The sequence below is a fragment of the Staurois parvus genome, unplaced genomic scaffold (genome assembly GCF_062004578.1).
Source record: "Staurois parvus isolate SC_StPar_1 unplaced genomic scaffold, SC_StPar_1.0 ptg000082l, whole genome shotgun sequence".
NCBI classification, from domain to species: Eukaryota; Metazoa; Chordata; class Amphibia; order Anura; family Ranidae; genus Staurois; species Staurois parvus.
Window position 1 is genome coordinate 2,007,914 of NW_028317878.1, and position 21,090 is coordinate 2,029,003.

Genomic DNA, 21,090 nt, shown 5'->3' on the forward strand with positions numbered 1-21,090 from the left:
GGTATGCTCTGATCATTTTTTAGGCATTGCTGGTCAAGAATTTGTTGGACGGAATTAATTCAGGTACGACAAGAACCTGTTGGCCGGTTGTCAATGGGAAAGATTGTACATCTGTGAGGCGAACATGAAAAAGAAGAGAGAAAGTCAGCTTTCATACCATCTCAAACTCATTTTAATTCCTTGAGGAAGGTTTACCAGTTCCTGCCATCATAATGTAATGTGAAGGCCAAATACACCTCATTTGTCCCTTCATTTAACCTTGACATGTAACTTATTCCCTGAAATTAACCTTAAAAACTAACCTACCATTTTGACACTGAAGTATAATCCACAAACTATGTAGACAAAAAAGTCCCTTCGTTATTTTAATACCACCCCAGCTGCTACAGTGTGCAAATGATATAAGGCTTGGTTCACACTGGATGTGATTTCAAATTGCTTGTTTTGTTTGCTGCGTTTTCCCAATGATTTCTTGCGTTTTCCATTGCGTTTTGCAGTGCGATTTCTATTGTAGTCTATGTGAAATTGCAGAAAAAGTAATACAAGAACTACTTTTGAAATCGTACTGCAGCAAATATGTTAAGACACTCACATTCACATTCATTAGATCCGATTTCAGGTACGATTTCAATTCCCACATTGCACCTGAAATCGTGGCAGTGTGAACCAGCCCTTAATTAAACAAATCACCTCCACTGCGCTGCAGTATCATGTAAATGAATTAATGCTTAAAGTGTTACTAAACCCATGATCCTGTATGCACTATATCTGGTCTCCCACACTACAAACTACATAGAAATGCAATTATTTTAGTAAATATAAACTGCTAAATAACTTTTCTCATCAGCAGTTAGAGCAGTCTTTTGGCTTCTATTAGTGTCCAGCAAAGCACTGGTTAAAACTTGTAGGAGGAATTTTCATTCTCTCCTATGAGGCTGCAGGAACCCTGACCCTCAGTGTGGACAGTGCTGATTGGCCCTGTGCTGATCACATGCACTCTCTCAAGTAAAAAAAAAAACTCTCTAGCAATACACAGTCAACTGAGCATGTGCAGCTTGCCCCCAGGCCTCTGTTCTATCAGGAGTTATATTGGGGACAGTAGAAGAAAGGGAGGATCAGAGAAGAAAGGATCGAACAACATTTTTACACACTGCGGAATAACCCCATAGGTTCCACAGTGAGTAAAATAAGCATGCTTTGCTGCATATACAGACTGATTTCACTGTTGTGGGTTTAGTAACACTTAAAACTTTGAAGGTGATTTGCTTAATTAAAATTATCTCTTAAATTATCTGCTACAATGGCATTAGTAATATCCTGGCTAGGTTTCTTCCTGATTCGTGGACGGTGAGATTATCAGGGGCATTTTTCTGTTTCCATTCCAGACACTTGACAAAAATAGCTGGCATCTGTAGGAAGGAGGAGAAGGAATACATATTTCTGCTGGTGGGGGAGCCTGACTATACTTTTGAAGTGAACAAACCAGTGCAATGCATGCCAAATCTTGGTTCTAATGATTGATTTCACTACTCTGGTACAGTAAAGTTAAGCAAGGAAAATCACAAGTCACCCTATTCCTGGGTTTATAGGTTTCTCGGAGAACAAAACAAATGTGTACATAGTCTTCATATTGAAGACTCTAACCTCCATCATGTCCTTACCTCAATTAGAGCAACACATGGCAGTCACTGCACCAATTCTACACTCGATACATATAACATATAACACCAAATCTTTGTTTTTCCAAGTCTAATGTGAAACAGGTGTCCTAATGTTGTAATCTGCCTGGTCCATGACTCCCCTCGCAGTGCCGAATTGCTTCATTGCTAGAGGCTATAGGTCACAGGGAAGAAAAGGAACCTTAAAACATGGTGGGCAGAAATCAACAGCATGGGCTCCTGCTCCCTTTAGACCTGGTCGTAGCTGCAACAATTGTAACCACAGTCTTTACAGTATATAACTGTTCCAGGTGGTGTAGTAAGCTGTTTCTTTTGACCATGACCTTTGGTTCCACCAGCAAAGGTTAGAACAGCCTTTCTCACCCAGGGTGCCTTGAGGTTTCTTCAGGGGTGCCTTGGCAAAATGTCTACAAATTGCACAAAACTTGTATACAAATCAGTGGGTGGAACAAGCCTGCCTTTTAGTTACACAAAGCCACAGGTTTTCATTGTGCACTATTACGACCTTCTAGCTGCCAGCATCCTGACAACCAATGACATCATCAGTCAGGGGCGGACTGACAACTCATGAGGCCCCCGGGCAATAAGGGATCATGGGGCCCCGGTGTCCTTGCCCAAACTCAAAAAAGCCTATGAAAAAGTTACCAGGGGCATCTCATGGGGCCCCCGACTGACCCCGGGCCCTCGGGCAGTGCCCAAGTTTCCAAATGGTCAGTCTGCCCCTGTCATCAGTTGATAAGGAGGATGTCAGTTGGCTGCACAGTAGTATGCCCCTCTCAATCAGTGCTGGGGTCACATTAGCTCAGTGATGGAGAAAAACTCAGTACCAGTGTTCAAAAGTGTATTTGCTTTGGAAGAATAAATCACCTCTAGTGTAGGGTGTCCTACATGTCTGGATGTTGCTGTGTTAAATAATATTATTAGAATTGTTTTTCACATTTTAGAATGGGGTGCCTCAAGACTGTCCATAATTTTAAAGGGTACCTCGGGACTGTCCATAATTTTAAAGGGTGCCTTGGCTGAAGAAAGGTTGAGAAACCTTGAATGACTGAAATAGCATGATTCTAACCAGATTCATCAATATAATGATTACACTAATCCACTTGTTTGACATACTTCCAAATAACACAAGTACCTTTTCACCTCTGGACACTTTACATACAATTGTATTCACATTCTTGCTTGTGATATAACAGATCCAATGCATGCTCATCATTTTCACACTGTATCCAGTTACCGTCAGAATTCTCAAAAATATATCTCCTTTTTCACTGTAAACTAGTACCACAGCTAAAATCAGCCAGCGGTTTTCCATTGCAGTTACCAAGCATTTTCAGCACAGCATTATTACATTAACCATACAACTTTATAGTTTTACAAGTTTCTCAGTTTATTAGTTCTATGTGGCTCAGAACATGTGTCTTTGATTCTAATGTAATTCTCCCTGCTTGAATGTATACACTTTATTTATTCCATACTTTTCTGGTTGTTGTGTTTCTGTGTTACACGTTCAGTTCAGTATTCTGATTTATGCAGCTTTCATCACCTTTCTTAAAGGGGGATAAAATCACTAGTATAATTACATCATTTCCAGTTGTATGCTCTTTCAGCTGCAGCAGTATTAGCAACTATACTAATAGTTATTGCTTTCACAGTTGGGCAGGCTTACTGCAACTCATAATTCTGCACAAAATTACATTGCTCTTCTTTTATTTTCAACCTGCCACTCCACCTGTATCCTCATATCTATCAATGAATGACCTACAACTATCACATTCTACTTTAGCTACCTCACATTAGCTACACTCATTCTATGGTAATCATTGTTTAAACAATTTCACTGTCTGCTTTTTTTTTTCAAGCTTTTCCCTTAAAGTGGTTGCAAACCACAGGCATGAAGTATGAACAGAGCATATCCCTCTATAGTGTGTACTTATCTCAATCCAGAGCGCTAAGTGTAATTTCTGTCTGCTGACTCATTCCTCTGCTATAAGCATGAGTCACTTCTGACAAGTTTCCCTGACACCAAGAGAAAAATGGTAACAGGGAGGGACTTCCAGCAGACTGACAGCCTCAGCTTTGTTCCTGAGTGCTGTATGAAGGGTGGTGTTTCACTTCTCTCCAATCAGCTCTCAGAGCTCTCTTCACTGATTTAACTTCAGGACCCCACTTCCTGTTTTTCAGAGCCGAGAGATTCTGTGCTAATTCAGCACTTTGAATGGATGTAGAGGAAAGACAGCTGTAGATAAATCATGTAGGATTATTTGTTTCATCTCTGTGTATCAACTGAGGCCAGTCACTTAACTGGGTCTATGTAAGGGTTTCCAAAAACTTGAATTCAGTTGTCCCTGGTTCACTAGTCAGATTTACAGACACACCTCCTGTTCAGCACTCCTGCTGCAAGAAGGCTGTGATAGTGTCTGTGAACCATTATCCCGTCACAGCATATACAGCTACAGCTATTAGGGGTGTGAATAGCAGAAGATGTACAAGACATGGAAAGTAATTACCCACTGTGTATGACATCACTTTAAGCCACTTTAAACACATTTCTGTAATAACTAATATCAGATTTCATAAAATGACTCTGTCAAACTTAAAGTGACACTAAAGATTTGTTTTTTTTATTTTCTTTTTAAATAACAAACATGTCTATACTTACCTATTCTGTGCAGTGATTTTGCACGGAGCAGCCCCGATCCTTCTTCTTTTTGGGTCCCCGATGGCGCTCCTGGCTCCTCCCCCTCAAGCAGTGCCCCCAGGGAAAGCTGCTCGCCCTGGGGGCACTACTGCGTGCTCATCCCTGAGTTACTGCTCTATGCGTCCATAAGACACATAGAGCCACGACTCAGCCCCACCCCCCACACTCACCCCCCACACTCTCTCCTCATTAGCTCACTGGCTGTGACTGACAGCAGCGGGTGCCAATGGGCTCCCTCTGCCATCTCAGCCAATGAGGAGGAAGAGTCCCCAGAAATCCGAGGCTTTCAAGAACATCACTGGATCGGAAAGGGCTCTGGTAAGGATTAGGAGGGGCTGGGGGACCACTGCACAGAGAAGGTTTTTACCTTCATACATAGAATACATGAAGGTAAAAAATCTTGAGCCTTTAGAACCACTTTAACTGTATATGCCCACCATTCTGACCAATCGTGTTGCTGAATGCCACTCCAGTCCTGAGAAATGTTTCTCCAAAGTCTGCAAGCAAACGAACACTTCCAAGAGTTTCAGTCAACTCCCCCAGCTCTCTCTGGTTTTTCCTGCAGACCTCCATGTCACCGAACTGGCAGTTTCTCTGTGGACTTTGGGAGATTATTTCTTAGAATTGGAACGGTATTTAGCAGCATAGGCAACATTAAAGGTAAGTATGTACAGTATATTGTTCTTTTACAAGTAGATATGTTCTTGGGAACTTCTGTATAATGACATGGTTGCTTTAAATACCCAATTATTAATACTGCTTACCCCATGCATGAGCAACTCTTCATTACAAATCTTTTACAATAATTTTAATTGAAAATTTTCAGTAATAGTGACATACAGGTAATGAAAAAGAAGGGAAGTAATGAACAATAAATTAATATTTCCACTGGATTGGCATTACAAGTAGTCTATGCACACTATAAGGGTTTGTTGATAACTATCGCTCATGTATGCAATTTCTGACTTTTGTTATTTGTTTTCCCTTTTCATAGAGTACTCATAGGTTTTGAATAATGAGATAGGATATTTTGTTACAATTTAACATATCGAGAGAAAAGAAAAAGAGAGGAAAAGAAGAATTGGGAAGAGAAAGGAAAAAGGAATTAAAAAAAAAAGAAGAATGTGCTAATAAGCTACACCCATCTATTCCATCCGTCCTGCATGTCCTTCTAAGAGGGCTATTTACTTTGTACCAGAGATATACTGTACCCCATGGGTTACATATTTTTGCAAATAAACCAATTTTGTCATTGAAAATAGCAGATCATTTTTCATTTATTATCCATATTCATTTAGTATATATCAGTGTAAATGAGATGGACAAAGGCTTTGATGATCTAGCAATTGTTATCTGTGCTGACAGAAATATGAATGAGATTAATTTTTTATTATGTCTCTGTGCCTCCTTTGTGGATTGGTTTATCTCGATTATAGAATGTATGAAGTAATATACCCGAATCCAAAATCTATTAATCTATCAGATGTGATATGCTGAACCTTCTTGTCCACATCCTTTAAAGCAATTAGGGGAGTGCCCAAGACATAGGAGCTTATGCTTGCAGGTACCATGTACCACCTTAAAGTACCTTATAATTGGCTTTAGTATGTATTAATATATGACTTAAAGGCATTGACAGCCAGTTTATGCCATTCATGCAGATGATGATCCTCATCCAGATCTTGATACTACTTACAGTATTATTCTTAAACAGCATACTGCATCTTATCTGCACAATCTGCTTTTTACCATCTGTCCCAAAAGTGAATTATATTTCGATATTTCAGAGAAGATAGCTGGGTTGCTGGTTCACACAGTGATAACATATAATTACTATAGCTTATAATTGCACAGTTCTGATCTTTACTACAATTAAGCATTTGTACCTTATGTCTATTTTTTCCTTATGATCAGTAACTATTTTATATCTAGCTTTATTATATGGGTAATTAATTACTATTATTTTTTAATGTGACTTTATGTTATTGGAGTTCAATTACTAAAGACAAATTGGATGTTAACTTTGCAAGGGAAATTTCCCTTAGCTTAGTGAATGAGGCGAAGCTCTGCTGACTTCCATCATTCAATCAGGAGCAAGTATAAATATGTGGAGGTTTTCATTGCAAAGAGAATTTTCACTGCATTCACTAAGCTAGGGGAACATTTGCAAATTGAAAATGTCTTGCAAAGTAAATGGCCTATTTGCCTTTAATAAATCACCTCCGTTGTCTCATGTTTTTTTCTGTAATAATAGAAAAGATTGGTGCATGTAAAACTAATACTGGATATCTTCTGTTGTTGGAGAGTTTTCACCTAACTTTCCCAACATTTTCTCAGCTGAGGTTATGCACATTTTGTTGATGTTTTTGAGAATACCATTTAGAAGTATGAGGGATACTGTTGGATGTGATTGCATTACATGTTATGGTTATTGGATGGTAGAAATCCTTCAAAAGCTGAAGCTGAGATGAAGACAAGTAATTAAGGGAATGGGGAAAATCAAAATGAATGCATTGCCAAGGGCTTGTTCATGCCACATCTGTAAATGGAACTATTAACTCAATGAAGCATACAAATTATAAACAAAACTTTCTATGCTTTGGATGAGCTTAGGTCATTTGTAAACTTTTACTCTGGACATTATTGTTGCCAGAGAAATATCATAGTTAGCCCAACTATAGGCAAAATGTTTTTTCGTTTGTTTTGGATAAAATAGGGAATGGTCAGATCATTAATATCCATGACCACAGTCGAGATATTTCTTTTGACGTTATGTGTAGTCATGGGAGACAAGTAAGGAAAATCTTGCCAACAAAGGTAAAAAAAGAACTAATATCACACAGAAAGCAATTTTTTATTATAGAGTGGGGAAAGGTTAGACCATCTTTCAGATTTTCTTATGCTGTGTGTATCCCTACTGGTTTGAATCTCCCCACACTCTATGTGGTCACAGGAATGGGTTCTAACCATTCTTCATGTTAATAAAAAAAATATATTTTTATTGCTTGTGTCTCTGCTAGAAAGATTTCCTCTCATCTGTAACAGGAAGTGAGGGGAAATCTCGCTGACAGCAATAAAAAGTGACAAGTCTCTATCCCCATCTCACTCTATTTCAATTTAAACTGGTAGTAAACTCTCTAACTTAACTTTCCTTCATTGAAATCACTCCTGAAGAATTTACATAGTGCTGTGTTTATGTTCTCTCTAGCCTTTGCTGTTCTCTAGAAATCCAGCAATGTTCACTTTAATGATGTCACCAGTGCCTTGCACATAATTGCTGCAATTCACTGCATGCTATGTGTGCCGTCAGTCACATCCAGAGAATGTTGTGCCCCATATTAGTCAAGCACATTAGTCACATTGCAATCCCACATTAGTCAAGCCCCATTCAGAACTTCCTGAAACACCCCTTGTGACTTGCAGTGACAAAAGGGGGTGTAAACATAACCGCAGATCACAAGACAAGTAGACAGCAGAGAAAGTACAACACTTGCCCGCTTGGATAATAAACAATATGCATGCGCAAGATTGCTGCAATTACTGACAGAAAAGGGTGAAAGTTACGTAGGGGTTTATTTACTAAAGCTGGAGAGTCCAAAATCAGACTCCCTTCTGCATAGAAACCAATCAGCTTCTAACCTCAGCTTGTTCAATGAAGCTTTGGCAATGAAACCTGGAAGCTGATTGGTTTCTATGCAGAAGGGAGTCTGATTTTGGACTCTCCAGCTTTAGTAAATAAACCCCATAGAGTCTAGATCCGGAAGGCAACAGAAAATATGGCGCCAGCTTCAGGCAAGAAGCAAGTAAAACAAAATATGCAGCTAAAATATAAGAAAAAACAGATGGGAGATAATTAATAAGGAACAATGATTTTAAAAGCTTTGGTGTACTGGCTACATTGATTTTAGGGATTTGGGTGTCCGTTTATGACACAGAGAATAGCTGCGATTCAGAGGATCGCAGCTATTCTCTGGTCATTGACAGTTTATGAAACTCAGGAGATCAGTGGAGAACATGTTCAGCCCTTCACTGGAGATCTGTGTTCTCGCTCCAGATTCTCCAGCACAGAGCTGGAGAATCGGAGAAACCTCAAACTAAGCAGAGATAATTTACCTCTGCTTAGTAAACTGATTTTTTACTGTAATCTCACGAGATTATAGTAAAAGCAGCTGTTTTCCAGTGTTTGTAGACCGTTCTCCCTTTGTTTGAAGAACTGATCTACACCGCTTCATAAAAGGCATTCACAGGAGAACTGTGTTCTTTGAGAATTCCGGAGAACTGAGCAGCGATCATTTACCGCTGGTTCATAAACGGACACCTATGTTGGCTGACTTTACTACTGCTTTAAGTTCCGAAGTGCAAATGTAAATTCTGAAATACTGTAGTTCTGCACTCTAACATATTGATACTTATGCTTGATTCTCTTGCATTTTCCATTGTTTGATGACCAGGAAATTAATATGGCTTGCTGTGCTGGCTTAAACTATTTGTGTCAAGAAGAAACCTTGATGTCACAGCTACAATGACAAACTTCAAATAAGAATTTCACATCCATTAGCCTTATCATGCCCTCTAATGAGAAAAAAAGCCGATCTACCTCAAGCTATTTCCTATTTAATCCTGGCGAGCACATTGGACAGTCATGGTTTCCTAATCTGAATAGAAGAGGAAATTCTATTCACTATTCCATGGCCTTGACTGATTTCCTAGCTGTGTGAAGCATATTTTTCCTCAGGAAGATCACCACTATATAATTATAATGCTTTCAGTTCATTAGGGACTTTCATCTAAAGAGCAAACATGGTCAAGGAAAATATGCAAGAGAGTGTAGTAGTGGTCATGTTTGTTTGAGAGTTTGTTTAATCAACTCATGCCATTGCCACCTGATGTCAGACAGTATAGGTAATTACAAAGCCAGCAAAAAATGATATTCCCCAACACATTATATTACACTGTACTCATTTATTACAAAATATATTAGAAAAGTCCACTTCATTTTCAAGCCCAAGTTATGAAGTAGATATCAGAGACTCCTGCTAAAGATTACATGCAAATTCAACACGTTAGCCAATTTCTTACAACATGCTAGTAGGGCAAATGATATGACCCATTGCTTAGACTTTACACATTCTCTGATCAACCTCTGCAGCAAGATGTATATAGATATAGATATTAATATTTGTAAGCGTTTCTTAAACATATTTGTCTGTATTATCCACATAGAATATACAGGAAAACAGAAAATAGAGATTGTTTGGTTTCTACATGGCAATAAATATATTTTTTATTTAGGCGCTTTGGAAAATAAGGTCCACTGCCTATACCTTGTTGTCTACCATAAACCTAATCTCAACTCTCGATGAATAGATCTGGGATGCCATTTATCAGGATTGATATGATATTTAATTTTTCAAGTGTAACTAGGTTAAGGGTAGACCAGGGCCAAGACACAGTTAGGGTATTAAACCTAAGGGTAAGGTTAAGGGCTACAGCTGGGGGGAGAAAGAGGCTTAATTGTTAGCATTACATTAAGTGATAAGAACTAAAGTGTAGCTATAGCCATTTTTTTTGTTTTAGATAGAGTAGGGGATGGTCTAAATCCCTGTCACCTTTCTTTATCACTGTCCCTGACCCATCAGGGAGACACACCAGAAAGTTAGAGGAAATCTTTCCAAAGTGAGGGAAAGTCTGTCTGGCATAGTTAACACCAAATCAGGTGATCCAATTTGGAAAATTTCTCCTCAACTTTTGATGTGGTGACCACTATAAAATGCTGTGTTTCCCATCATTTTTTTCTTGCAGTATTAAAAAAATGCAATCTTATAATAGGACTTTATGCAGCTCTGTTACTTTAACCACTTCTTGACTGCCGTATAGCAGAAATACTGCTACAGGGTGGCACGGGTGCGCAAAATCACGTATATATACGTGATTTTGCATTTCCGGGTAGGGGGTGATTACTCGCAGGCACCTGGTGATTGCCGAGGATCTCTGATGGGGGGGAGAACTGTATGTAAACAATACAGTTCTCCTCCCTGTCGGCTCGTGCACACTGCTTTGGATGGTTACAGTGAAGCACATGGACACAGGACAGAGTGACACAGCACACAGCACACAGTTAACCCTTTGATCGCCCCTCATGTTAACCCCTTCCTGCCCAGTGCCATTAGTACAGTGTCAGTGCTTTTTTTAGCACTGATCATTGTATTGGTGTCACTGGGGATGTCAGTGACACCAAGTCAGTTCCCCCCAGTGTCAGAACCCCCGCCGCAGTCCCGCTATAAGTCGCTGATCGCTGCCATTAGTAGTAAAATTTAAGTTTTTTGAAAAGCCCAGTATATATACCTCCATTTGTAAATGTTATAACTTTCACACAAACCAATTAATTTACACATACTGGGATTTTATTAGCAAAGCCATGTAGCAGAATACATTTTGGCTTAAATTTATGACGAAATTTAATTTTTTTAATCTTTTACTGGACATGTTTAATAGCAAAAAGTCAAAAATATTCTTTTTTTCTCAAAACTGTCGATCTTTTTTTTATATAGTGAAAAAAAACACACAAGCAATCAAATACCACCAAAAGAAACCTCAATTTGTAGGAAAAAAAGGACGCACATTTCATTTTGGTGCAGCGTTGCAGGACCGCGCAATTGTCAGTTAAAGTAATGCAGCGCCGTAACGCAAAAAAATGGCCTGGTCAGGAAGGGGGGTAAATCATCAGGAGGGCAAGTGGTTAAAATGTTTAAAGTATGTGTAAGAGGTGTTGATCAAGTGTTGTATTTATTCACTGTTTTTTATTTCACATCTGTATCTTTATGTAAAGTTAAGTGGCCCATACTTCTCCTAAAACCTAGCAATAAAAGCTTGACAAACGTCTAACCATTTCATACACTATCCAAAATGGAAAAAAGTTTTGTCTAGGGATATACTTTAAAGTGATTGTAACTTTTTTTAATAACAGAAATGTCATACTTACCTGCTTTGTGCAATGGTTTTGCACAGAGCAGCAACGATCCATCTCTTCTGGGGCTCCACTCCACCGCTATTCCTTTTCTCCATGTGCCGCCATAGAAAGTCGATTTCTTTGGTGGCACACAAGTGGGCTCAATCCTGAGCCACGCTCAGTGTGTCCATTGATTCTGCACAGAGCAGCACCAATCCATCTCTTCTGGGGCTCCACTCCACCGCTATTCCTTTTCTCCATGTGCAGCCATAGAAAGCCAATTTCTATGGTGGCACACAAGTGGGCTCAATCCCGAGCCACGCTCAGTGTGTCCATTGACACACACAGTGTGGCTCTGCCCACCCCCCTCATCGCTGAATTTTACTGACAGCATCAGGAGCCAATGGCTCCCGGTGCTCTCAATAAGCCCAGTGAATAGGGGGAGACAGAGAGAGAGCATTGCTGCTCTCGGGCACAGGGCTGGATCAAGATCGGGCTCAGATAAGTATTTGGGGGCTGGGAGGGGGGAGCTGACAATAGAAGGTTTTTTTACCTTTATGCAGAATGCAGGAAGGCAAAAAATCTTCAGCTTTTAAAACCACTTTAATTTTAGGGTAAGTCTATAGTTTAAGGTTAAGTGCTGAGGGATAGGTTGAGTATTAATTTTTGGGAGTAGGTAAGGTTATATGGAAGGACAGTTAAAGTGCTACTAAACCCACAACAGTAAAATCAGCATGGATAAGCAGTAAACCATGCTTGTTATACTCATTGTGGAACCTAAGGGGTTAATCCTCTGCATTGTGTAAAAAGGCTGTTTGATCCTTTCTTTTCTGCCTCTCCTCTTGTTGAAATGACTACCTGATACAGACTGAACCCGTGGCACATGCACATGCTCAGTTTGGTGTGTATTGCTAGAGAGGTTTTTTTTTTTTCTTGGAAGAGTGCATGTGATCAGCACAGGGCCAATCAGCACTGTCCAGACAAAGGGTCAGAGGTTTCACATCCTCCTAGAGTAGAAATAAAACTCCTCCTACAAGCTTTAACCAGTGCTCTGCTGTAGTCACAAGACTGATCTAACTGCTGATAAGAAAAGGTATTTAGCAGTTTATTATTATTATTATTATTATTATTATTATACAGTATTTATAAAGCGCCGATAGTTCGCTCAGCGCTGTACATTACAAAGGGGGACAGAACATGTGACAGAACAATACCAATACAATGGAAAACATGAGGGGATCGAGGGCCCTGCTCTTTCGAGCTTACAATCTAGGAGGGAGTTTATATTTACTAAAATAATTGCATTTCCATGTTCTGTGTATTGTGGGAGAGCAGATATAGTGAATGCAGGGTCCTGGGTTTAGTAACACTTTAAAGTATCAGAATGACAATAAATATTAGGGATAGTTGAAAGTTGGAGGTTATGAATGATCAAGGAAAGCATGAAAAATATAACTAGGGAACACCCTTTAAATTGTTCTGCATTTAGTAAACATGTATATTTTGCTGATAGATAGATAGATAGATAGATAGATAGATAGATAGATAGATAGATAATAGATAGATAGATAGATAGATAGATAGATAGATAGATAGAATAATAATGATTAAATAATGATTTATGGCAAGGCTCAGTCACGATTAGACACACATTGAGAGCACAATTGAACATAATGGGAATGAATACCTGAAATTAAAATGAAGCTGCACTAGCTCTAGCAGTCTACACCAATGTGTTTCTAATTATAAAGCATGTAACATGTTCCAGTTACAGGCTCACTTTTAGCATGCAAAGGCGTGGATGAACGAAAACCAATGCACATGTTCATGTTTGTTCCCAGCGGTCCTACGAGAGCCATATATTAACCACCTGTAGCAAGATGAATACATTATTCTAAACTAAACGTTCCTATTTTGCACAGAACATTAGTCCAGGCTATACAAGCCTTGTTATTTTTAACAATGCCATCTGGATTTTTATAGACTGGTCGGGATAAGCAAATACACTGCCTGAATTTATCAATCTGTATTTATTCCACACATTTGAAACTCATCTCTTTACCAGAGTTTATTGACATATACTGTATAGTTTTCATGATGTAAATACATTGTTAATCACATTGTCCAGCAATGCAGATCCATGTCAATCATGACGAGCAATGCCCAAGGACCCATCAAAACAAAAACGCATGCCAACTGGTCCAAACCCACCGATTACCTTGTACTAATGATACCTCCCGTTGCTGTCTTATGGAATGTACACAAAGGAGCAGGGATAGTGACTGACATTATTTACTAAATATGATCAATGTCATTTCCCAAATATAGCTATGTGGCTTGTAACTGTAAGCAAATTAATGGGACACGGTAACATTAATGGTTGACAAGGACGAGACCGGTACCGACACCCCCTGCTTTCTTAACAACCATTGACAAGGGAAGAAGGAAGTTGTCAAATACAGTATAGTAGTGGTAGAAAAACTGAAACTATACATGACATTAGGCTATATGACATTAGGCTCCACACCGAAGTTCATCCCTACTAGATAGTAGGTGCTCTATAACAGAAAAAATATAAATAATCTGAAACAGATTGTGTTTTGTTTTATCATACCAGATTTTTATAAAAACAGATATGAGTAGCATGCTGTTCTCTTACAATTTTTCCTTTCTTCCACTGTGACCTGTACATGGCTGCATTGGGACGCTTGGCTCTAAAAACCTAATGTATACAGAATACATCTAGGAACTATGGAAGACCTATGAGGAACAGTGCAAAGCCAGGTGTACACTGCAAATTTTTTTTCATTCAACCCAATGGGTTAAATGAAAAGAAAAAACAACTGATAGATCACCATACCAACACAAGCATTGGTGTGTCAATCTCCCCCGCTGTGCTATTGTATTCTGATATTCTGACAGGGGGAAGGAGCCCCCCCCCAATACACTAATCAGCGCTCACAGCCATTGACCGTGAGTGATGATCGGATGCTGGTTTTCCAGGAATTTATTACCTGTTATATTTAATACAAATACTGTAAAGATTAAATGACTTATGCTACACAGAATATGTACACTTATGGCACCACTTACCCTCTTAGTGTTTTCTTCCTCTTGTGCACTTCTAAACTCCTGTTCCAAGTCAATTTCATTGAATAACCCCACTTCCTCACAGTTTTTCAAGAACCGAGTTGGAGTTGGTGTCTGATCTGCGAAAAAAAAACCAGCTACAATCAGATAATATTAGAACAGTTTTTTTAACACTAGATTAAAAGCCTTTTTTTAGCCCAATCACAATATGGAGTATGTATATTATGTAAGATGCTCTTTCCACATAGCCATTCAAGATCAGCACACACTAGATGAAAGAAAACCATTGAAACAAGGTTTTGCATATGGCCAGGTGTGGTGATGTAGGACTATTTCTATGGCCACTTGCACCTGACTATGAATGCAGAAGCACCTCTTGAATACAACGCAAATTTGTGCAATCTGTGCCCATACTATATACTGCTAAACCAATAAAGTTTATAATTGTATATTACATTACTTCAACAATAAACTGTACATGGCCAAGTTCAGTGGTATGTGTTGCAACCAAGTTACATGTATTAAAATTTGGTAGTTTGAAGCTTTCAATTCCACAAGGGCTCTTACTGGCCCAATGATATTATAAGACACAGCAGCTGTTCTGGCAGCAAGTGGTGGTGGTGGTGGTGTTATATACAGTCATGGCCGAAATTGTTGGCACCCTTGATATTTTTCCTGAAAATCAAGTATTTCACACAAAAAAGGTATTGCATTAACACATGTTTTGCTATACACATGTTTATTCCCTTTGTATGTATTGGAACAAATATAAAACAGAGGCAGAAAAGCAAATATGACATAATGTCACACAAAACCCCAAAAATGGGCTGGACAAAAGTATTGGCACCCTTAACTTAATATTTGGTTGCACACCCTTTGGAAAACATAACTGAAATCAGTCGCTTCCTATAACCATCAATAAGCTTCTGACACCTCTCACCCGGAATTTTGGACCACTCTTCCTTTGCAAACAGCTCCAGGTCTCTCTTATTGGAAGGACACCTTTTCCCAACAGCAATTTTAAGATCTCTCCACAGGTGTTCAATGGGATTTAGATCTGGGCTCATTGCTGGCCACTTCAGAACTCTCCAGCGCTTCTTTGCCATCCATTTCTGAGTGCTTTTTGACGTATGTTTGGGGTCATTGTCCTGCTGGAAGACCCAGGATCTTGGACGCAAACCCAGCTTTCTGACACTGGGCCCTACAGTGCGACCCAAAATCCTTTGGTAATCCTCAGATTTCATGATGCCTTGCACACAGTCAAGGCACCCAGTGCCAGAGGCAGCAAAACAACCCCAAAACATCATTGAACCTCCACCATATTTTACCGTAGGTACTGTGTTTTGTTCTTTGTAGGCCTCATTCCGTTTTCGGTAAACAGTAGAATGATGTGCTTTACCGAAAAGCTCTATCTTGGTCTCATCTGTCCACAAGACGTTTTCCCAGAAGGCTTTTGGCTTACTCAAGTACATTTTGGCAAACTGTAGTCTTGCTTTTTTATGTCTCTGTGTCAGCAGTGGGGTCCTCCTGGGTCTCCTGCCATAGCGTTTCATTTCATTTAAATGTCGACGGATAGTTCGCGCTGACACTGATGCTCCCTGAGCCTGCAGGACAGCTTGAATGTCTTTGGAACATGTTTGGGGCTGCTTATCCACCATCCGGACTATTCTGCGTTGCAATCTTTCATCAATTTTCCTCATCCGTCCACGACCAGGGAGATTAGCTACAGTGCCATGGGTTGCAAACTTCTTGATAATGTTGCGCACTGTGGACAAAGGCAAATCTAGTTCTCTGGAGATGGACTTGTAACCTTGAGATTGTTGATATTTTGCCACAATTTTGGTTCTCAGGTCCTCAGACAGTTCTCGTCTCCTCTTTCTGTTGTCCATGCTTAGTGTGGCACAGACAGACACACAATGCAAAGGTTAAGTGAACGTCTCTCCTTTTTATCTGCTTTCAGGTGTGATTTCTATATTGCCCACACCTGTTACTTGCCCCAGGTGAGTTTACAGGAGCATCACATGCTTGTAACATTCTTATTTATCCGCAGTTGTGAAAGGGTGCCAATACTTTTGTCCAGCCCATTTTTGGAGGTTTGTGTGACATTATGTCGAATTTGCTTTCTTTCCTCCCTTTTTTTGTTTTGTCCCAATACACACAAAGGGAATAAACATGTGTATAGCAAAACATGTGTTAATGCAATACGTTTCGTGAGAAATACATGATTTCCTGGAGAAATATCAAGGGTGCCAACAATTTCGGCCATGACTGTATATAATAACAGTACTCATATTATTATATCTAATGCTGCCCAGTTGTATGCTTGGCTCCAGAGAAACACATTTGTGAGGCACTGTGATTTCAGTGCTTGTTTGTACAGTTCAAAATCTTCGCAAGTGATCTCACTACTTTGGCAAGGCAGTTCTTGGATAGACCCCCTTCAAATGGTACCCAGAAACCAAAGAGTGAAAGAGACCAATGATGCCTTTATTTATTCATAGTTTGAACAAATCAGCCAATGCATTTCAGGGGCAACAAAACCCCCCTTTTATCAAGACATAGAATAGGTATGGACTCCGAAGACATTATAACCACACTGATCTATACATGATTTGTGTATAAATTCTCCTTTAGAACAGGAATAGTATCTATGCACTCAGTGGCAGCTTGTATGCTGGAGCCAAGGGAAATACCCAGTACTAGCAGGTATGGCAGAGCAAGTCCCTCTCTTATCTTCCAATGTAACGGAACCGGACCCCGACTGTGCTAGGGTATTTCCGTTAGACTCCTGCTTCCCTGTCCGAACATTATCCACGGACCCCACTGCTGGCCAAGCAGGAAATAAGACAGGAAGTAGACTGCTTTATTTTAACACAAACACAAGATGTATACACAGGGCGGGGAAATGCAACCAGTAACAGGAAACACATCAGCAGGCCATCCCACCAGGGGGAAGGGCTGCCGGAAAACCCCCCACCAAACCAAAACACACAATAGAACAAAGGGATACACCACTTGGCAGTAGACAATACAGGAACACATACATTCCATAATAGTTTGCTGGCAAGCAAGACACAATAGAACAATGGGATGCAGCACCTGGCAGTGAACAATGAACAACCCCCACCTCACCTATACATGTCTACACAATATCAGGACAGATCACCCTGTACCCCTAACAGGCACAGGGTGGCTTACACATAAGAGGAATATGGGGAGCTGATATAGGGGTCCCCCCACCCCCAAAAGTCACTCCTGTCACAACATAATTTGTGTATAAATTCTCCTTTAGAACAGGAATAGTATCTATGCACTCAGTGGCAGCTTGTATGCTGGAGCCAAGGGAAATACCCAGTACTAGCAGGTATGGCAGAGCAAGTCCCTCTCTTACCTTCCTCACAGGGTTGAGTTTTGTCACGTGGAGGCCAGAGAAGGAAAGTCAGCCTTGTGTAAGCTCCAACCAAGTAGACTTGAATCCTACACAGGACTTTTTGATTTGGCTCTAAGAACAGGGGCCAGGGTAATACAAACAAAGTAAAACCCATGATCGGAAATGAAGGGCAGGTTGCCTATTAAAGAGAATCTGTTACATTACCCTGAATGGATTTTCAAAAATATATATATGGGAGTGTAGCAGCATAAATAATGATGAAATTAGAATCTTATAAACCCGGACAGGCACAGCTGCTAGATTTTTTACATTACATGTATCTCCTGGCCTTGTCGGTTCAAAACAGCAACTTGTTGTCAGTGTTTGCAGACATATGAGGGGGGGGTTTACTATAATTGGAGCACACAGAATCTGGCACAGCTGTACATAGTAACCATAGTAATCAGTTACTAGGTGTTATTGTCAAAGCTTCATTGAACAAGCTGAATGTAGAAGCTGATTGATTACTAGGAACAACTGTACCACATTCACTTAGCACCAGTTTTAGTAAATCTCCCCGCATGGGTTAGGCAGCATGGTCACAAAACATAACAGATCATTCATGCTAGATACAGTTAACCCAACTGGCAATGGAAGCCAAGTACCATCTCTTGCCAACGTTAAAATACTGATATCTACTGTGGCATTGACCTGCCCCAACAGCAATAATTCCACACTAGCTACACAAATATACACACTTTTCAGGGAAAAAAGCAAAAACATTGTTTTACTATATTAGCACTGAGCATGCTCCACAGTTTCTGGCATATCAAGTTAATTGGTGCAATCTGAATATCAAAACGGTTCATGCTTTACTAAGCTGAACACGATATACCATACATGAATCAGCAAACATGTAGTAAACAACCACAAATATAAAGTACAAGAGTTATCTTACATTATGCTTATCAATATGTATATAAAGATACTGATAACTGCATAGAAAATAAAATACCAAAAACACTTCTCATTTTGCCTCTTACTGCCTGTCGCTGTTAGCCATTTTAGGCTATATGGGGCTTACAATTAGCATTTGGCAATATCCTTTTTGACATTATTGGATAAGGGCTGCAGCTGTGTTTATAAAACGTAAATATCTTAAAGTGTTTCTAAAGGCAGAATGTTTTTTTTTTTTACCTTAACCACTTGCCCTCCAGAGGATTTACCCCCCTTCCTGACCAGGCCATTTTTTGTGATACAGCACTGCGTTACTTTAACTGACAATTGTGCGTTCATGCAACGCTGCACCCAAATAAAATTTATGTCCTTTTTTACCACAAATAGAGTTTTTTTTCAGTGGTATTTGATCACCCATGTGTTTTGTATTTTTATGCGCTATAAACAAAAAAAGACTGACGATTTAAAAAAAAAAAATCCCAGTACGAGTAAATTAATTGGTTTACATGAAAGCAATAGCATCTACAAATGGCGGTATATATACTGGATTTTTTTTTTTAAATTTTGTTATACTAGTAATGGACGCAATCAGCGACTGATACGGGACTGTGGCGGGCATTCTGACACTGGGGGGGAACTAACTAACTGCCACTGATATCCCCAGTGACACTAATACAGTGATCAATTCTAATAAAAAGCACTGACACTGGGCAGGAAGGGTTTAATATCTGGGGTGATCAAAGGGTTAACTGTGTGTGTTTTACTATGTAAGCATGCTGCTTTGTATTACTCTGCTATGCAGAGCAATACAAAGCAGCTTGCTGGTGCTGACAAGGGAGAGATCTGTATTGTTTACATACAGACTTCGCCCCTGTCAGTGTTCCTCGGTGATCGCCGGGTGCCGGCGGGGAATCTCCATCCAGGACCCAGTGATCGACAGCTGTAGCCGCCAATGGCAGCGCAGGTAGGGCGGTGCGCGCGCCCCCTACCTGGAAATGCAAAATCACATATATATACATGCTTTTGCACAGCCCTGCCGCCCTGTAGCATTAGTTCTGATATAGGGCGGTCGGGAAGCGGTTAATGCATTCTCTGCATTAAGGTAAAGGGCTCCCCCTGCCGGCCCCCCGTTATACTTACCTGAGCCTGATCTCGATCCAGTGATGTGCAAAGGCTTGCTGGTGCTGACAAGGGAGAGATCTGTATTGTTTACATACAGACTTCGCCCCTGTCAGTGTTCCTCGGTGATCGCCGGGTGCCGGCGGGGAATCTTCATCCAGGACCCAGTGATCGACAGCTGTAGCCGCCAATGGCAGCGCAGGTAGGGCGGTGCGCGCGCCCCCTACCTGGAAATGCAAAATCACATATATATACATGCTTTTGCACAGCCCTGCCGCCCTGTAGCATTAGTTCTGATATAGGGCGGTCGGGAAGCGGTTAATGCATTCTCTGCATTAAGGTAAAGGGCTCCCCCTGCCGGCCCCTCGTTATACTTACCTGAGCCTGATCTCGATCAAGTGATGTGCAAAGGCTCTCTGCCTCCTCATTGACTGAGACACAGCTGTCAATCACAGCCAGTGAGGAGGGAGAAAGGGACAGGGCACACGCAGAGTGGGGCTCGGGAGCGAGCATGCTTGAATGCCCCTACAGCAAGCGGCTTGCTATGGTGGGCAACAAGTGAGGGGGGGGCCAGGAGGACTGGCTGGGGACCCGAGAAGAGGAGGATCGGGGCTGCTCTGTGCAAAACAATTACACACAGCAGGCAAGTATACCGAGTTTGTTATTTTTAAAAAACAAAAGTTAAACCTTTACAATCACTTTAAAGCTCAACTAAGACCTCATAGCAAAAAAAAGAAATTATTGCATTCCCCTGCTCCTAGGTAATCTCTTTTTTAAAAATATTCTAACACACACTAATATAATCTTTAGCATTCCCAGTTCCATTTGTGATAACGGGTCTGCTAAATCCTCTTTGCATGCCGGTCCCTGACTGGTAATGTTGTCTCCCTTCTCCTTGATGTCACCAAACCTACACTTCATCAGTGCAGAACCAGTGTCCACGTCCTTAGGATAGTTTGTGGGTTCTGCTTGGAGTTGCTACCTGCATTCCAGCACTGAAGATCAGGGGACGCAGCTGTCATGGAACCATGGGTTAAAGTAAGTATTATTTATTTGTGTTCTGCAAAAAGTACCATACCAGTGCTGCAATATGTAAAAATATTTCCATTTTAATTTAATAATATTTATATATTACAGTCACACAGCTGCTTTGGTCACATTTTATTCAAAACTATTACAGGTGGAGAGAGCAAGAGAAAGAAAACAAGTGAAATGCTTCTATTCA

At 40.3% G+C, this 21,090-nt stretch overlaps 1 protein-coding gene across 3 annotated transcripts in view; it reads right to left on the minus strand.

The window, feature by feature from the left end:
* CREB5 (cAMP responsive element binding protein 5) overlaps positions 1-21,090 on the minus strand; it is a 567,180-nt gene that overhangs the window by 410,132 nt on the left and 135,958 nt on the right. For all 3 annotated transcript variants that reach the window (XM_089669884.1, XM_089669883.1, XM_089669886.1), the window contains exon 4: positions 14,423-14,538. In XM_089669884.1, the coding sequence (XP_089526010.1) occupies positions 14,423-14,538 (116 nt within the window). The remainder of the gene's footprint in view (positions 1-14,422; positions 14,539-21,090) is intronic.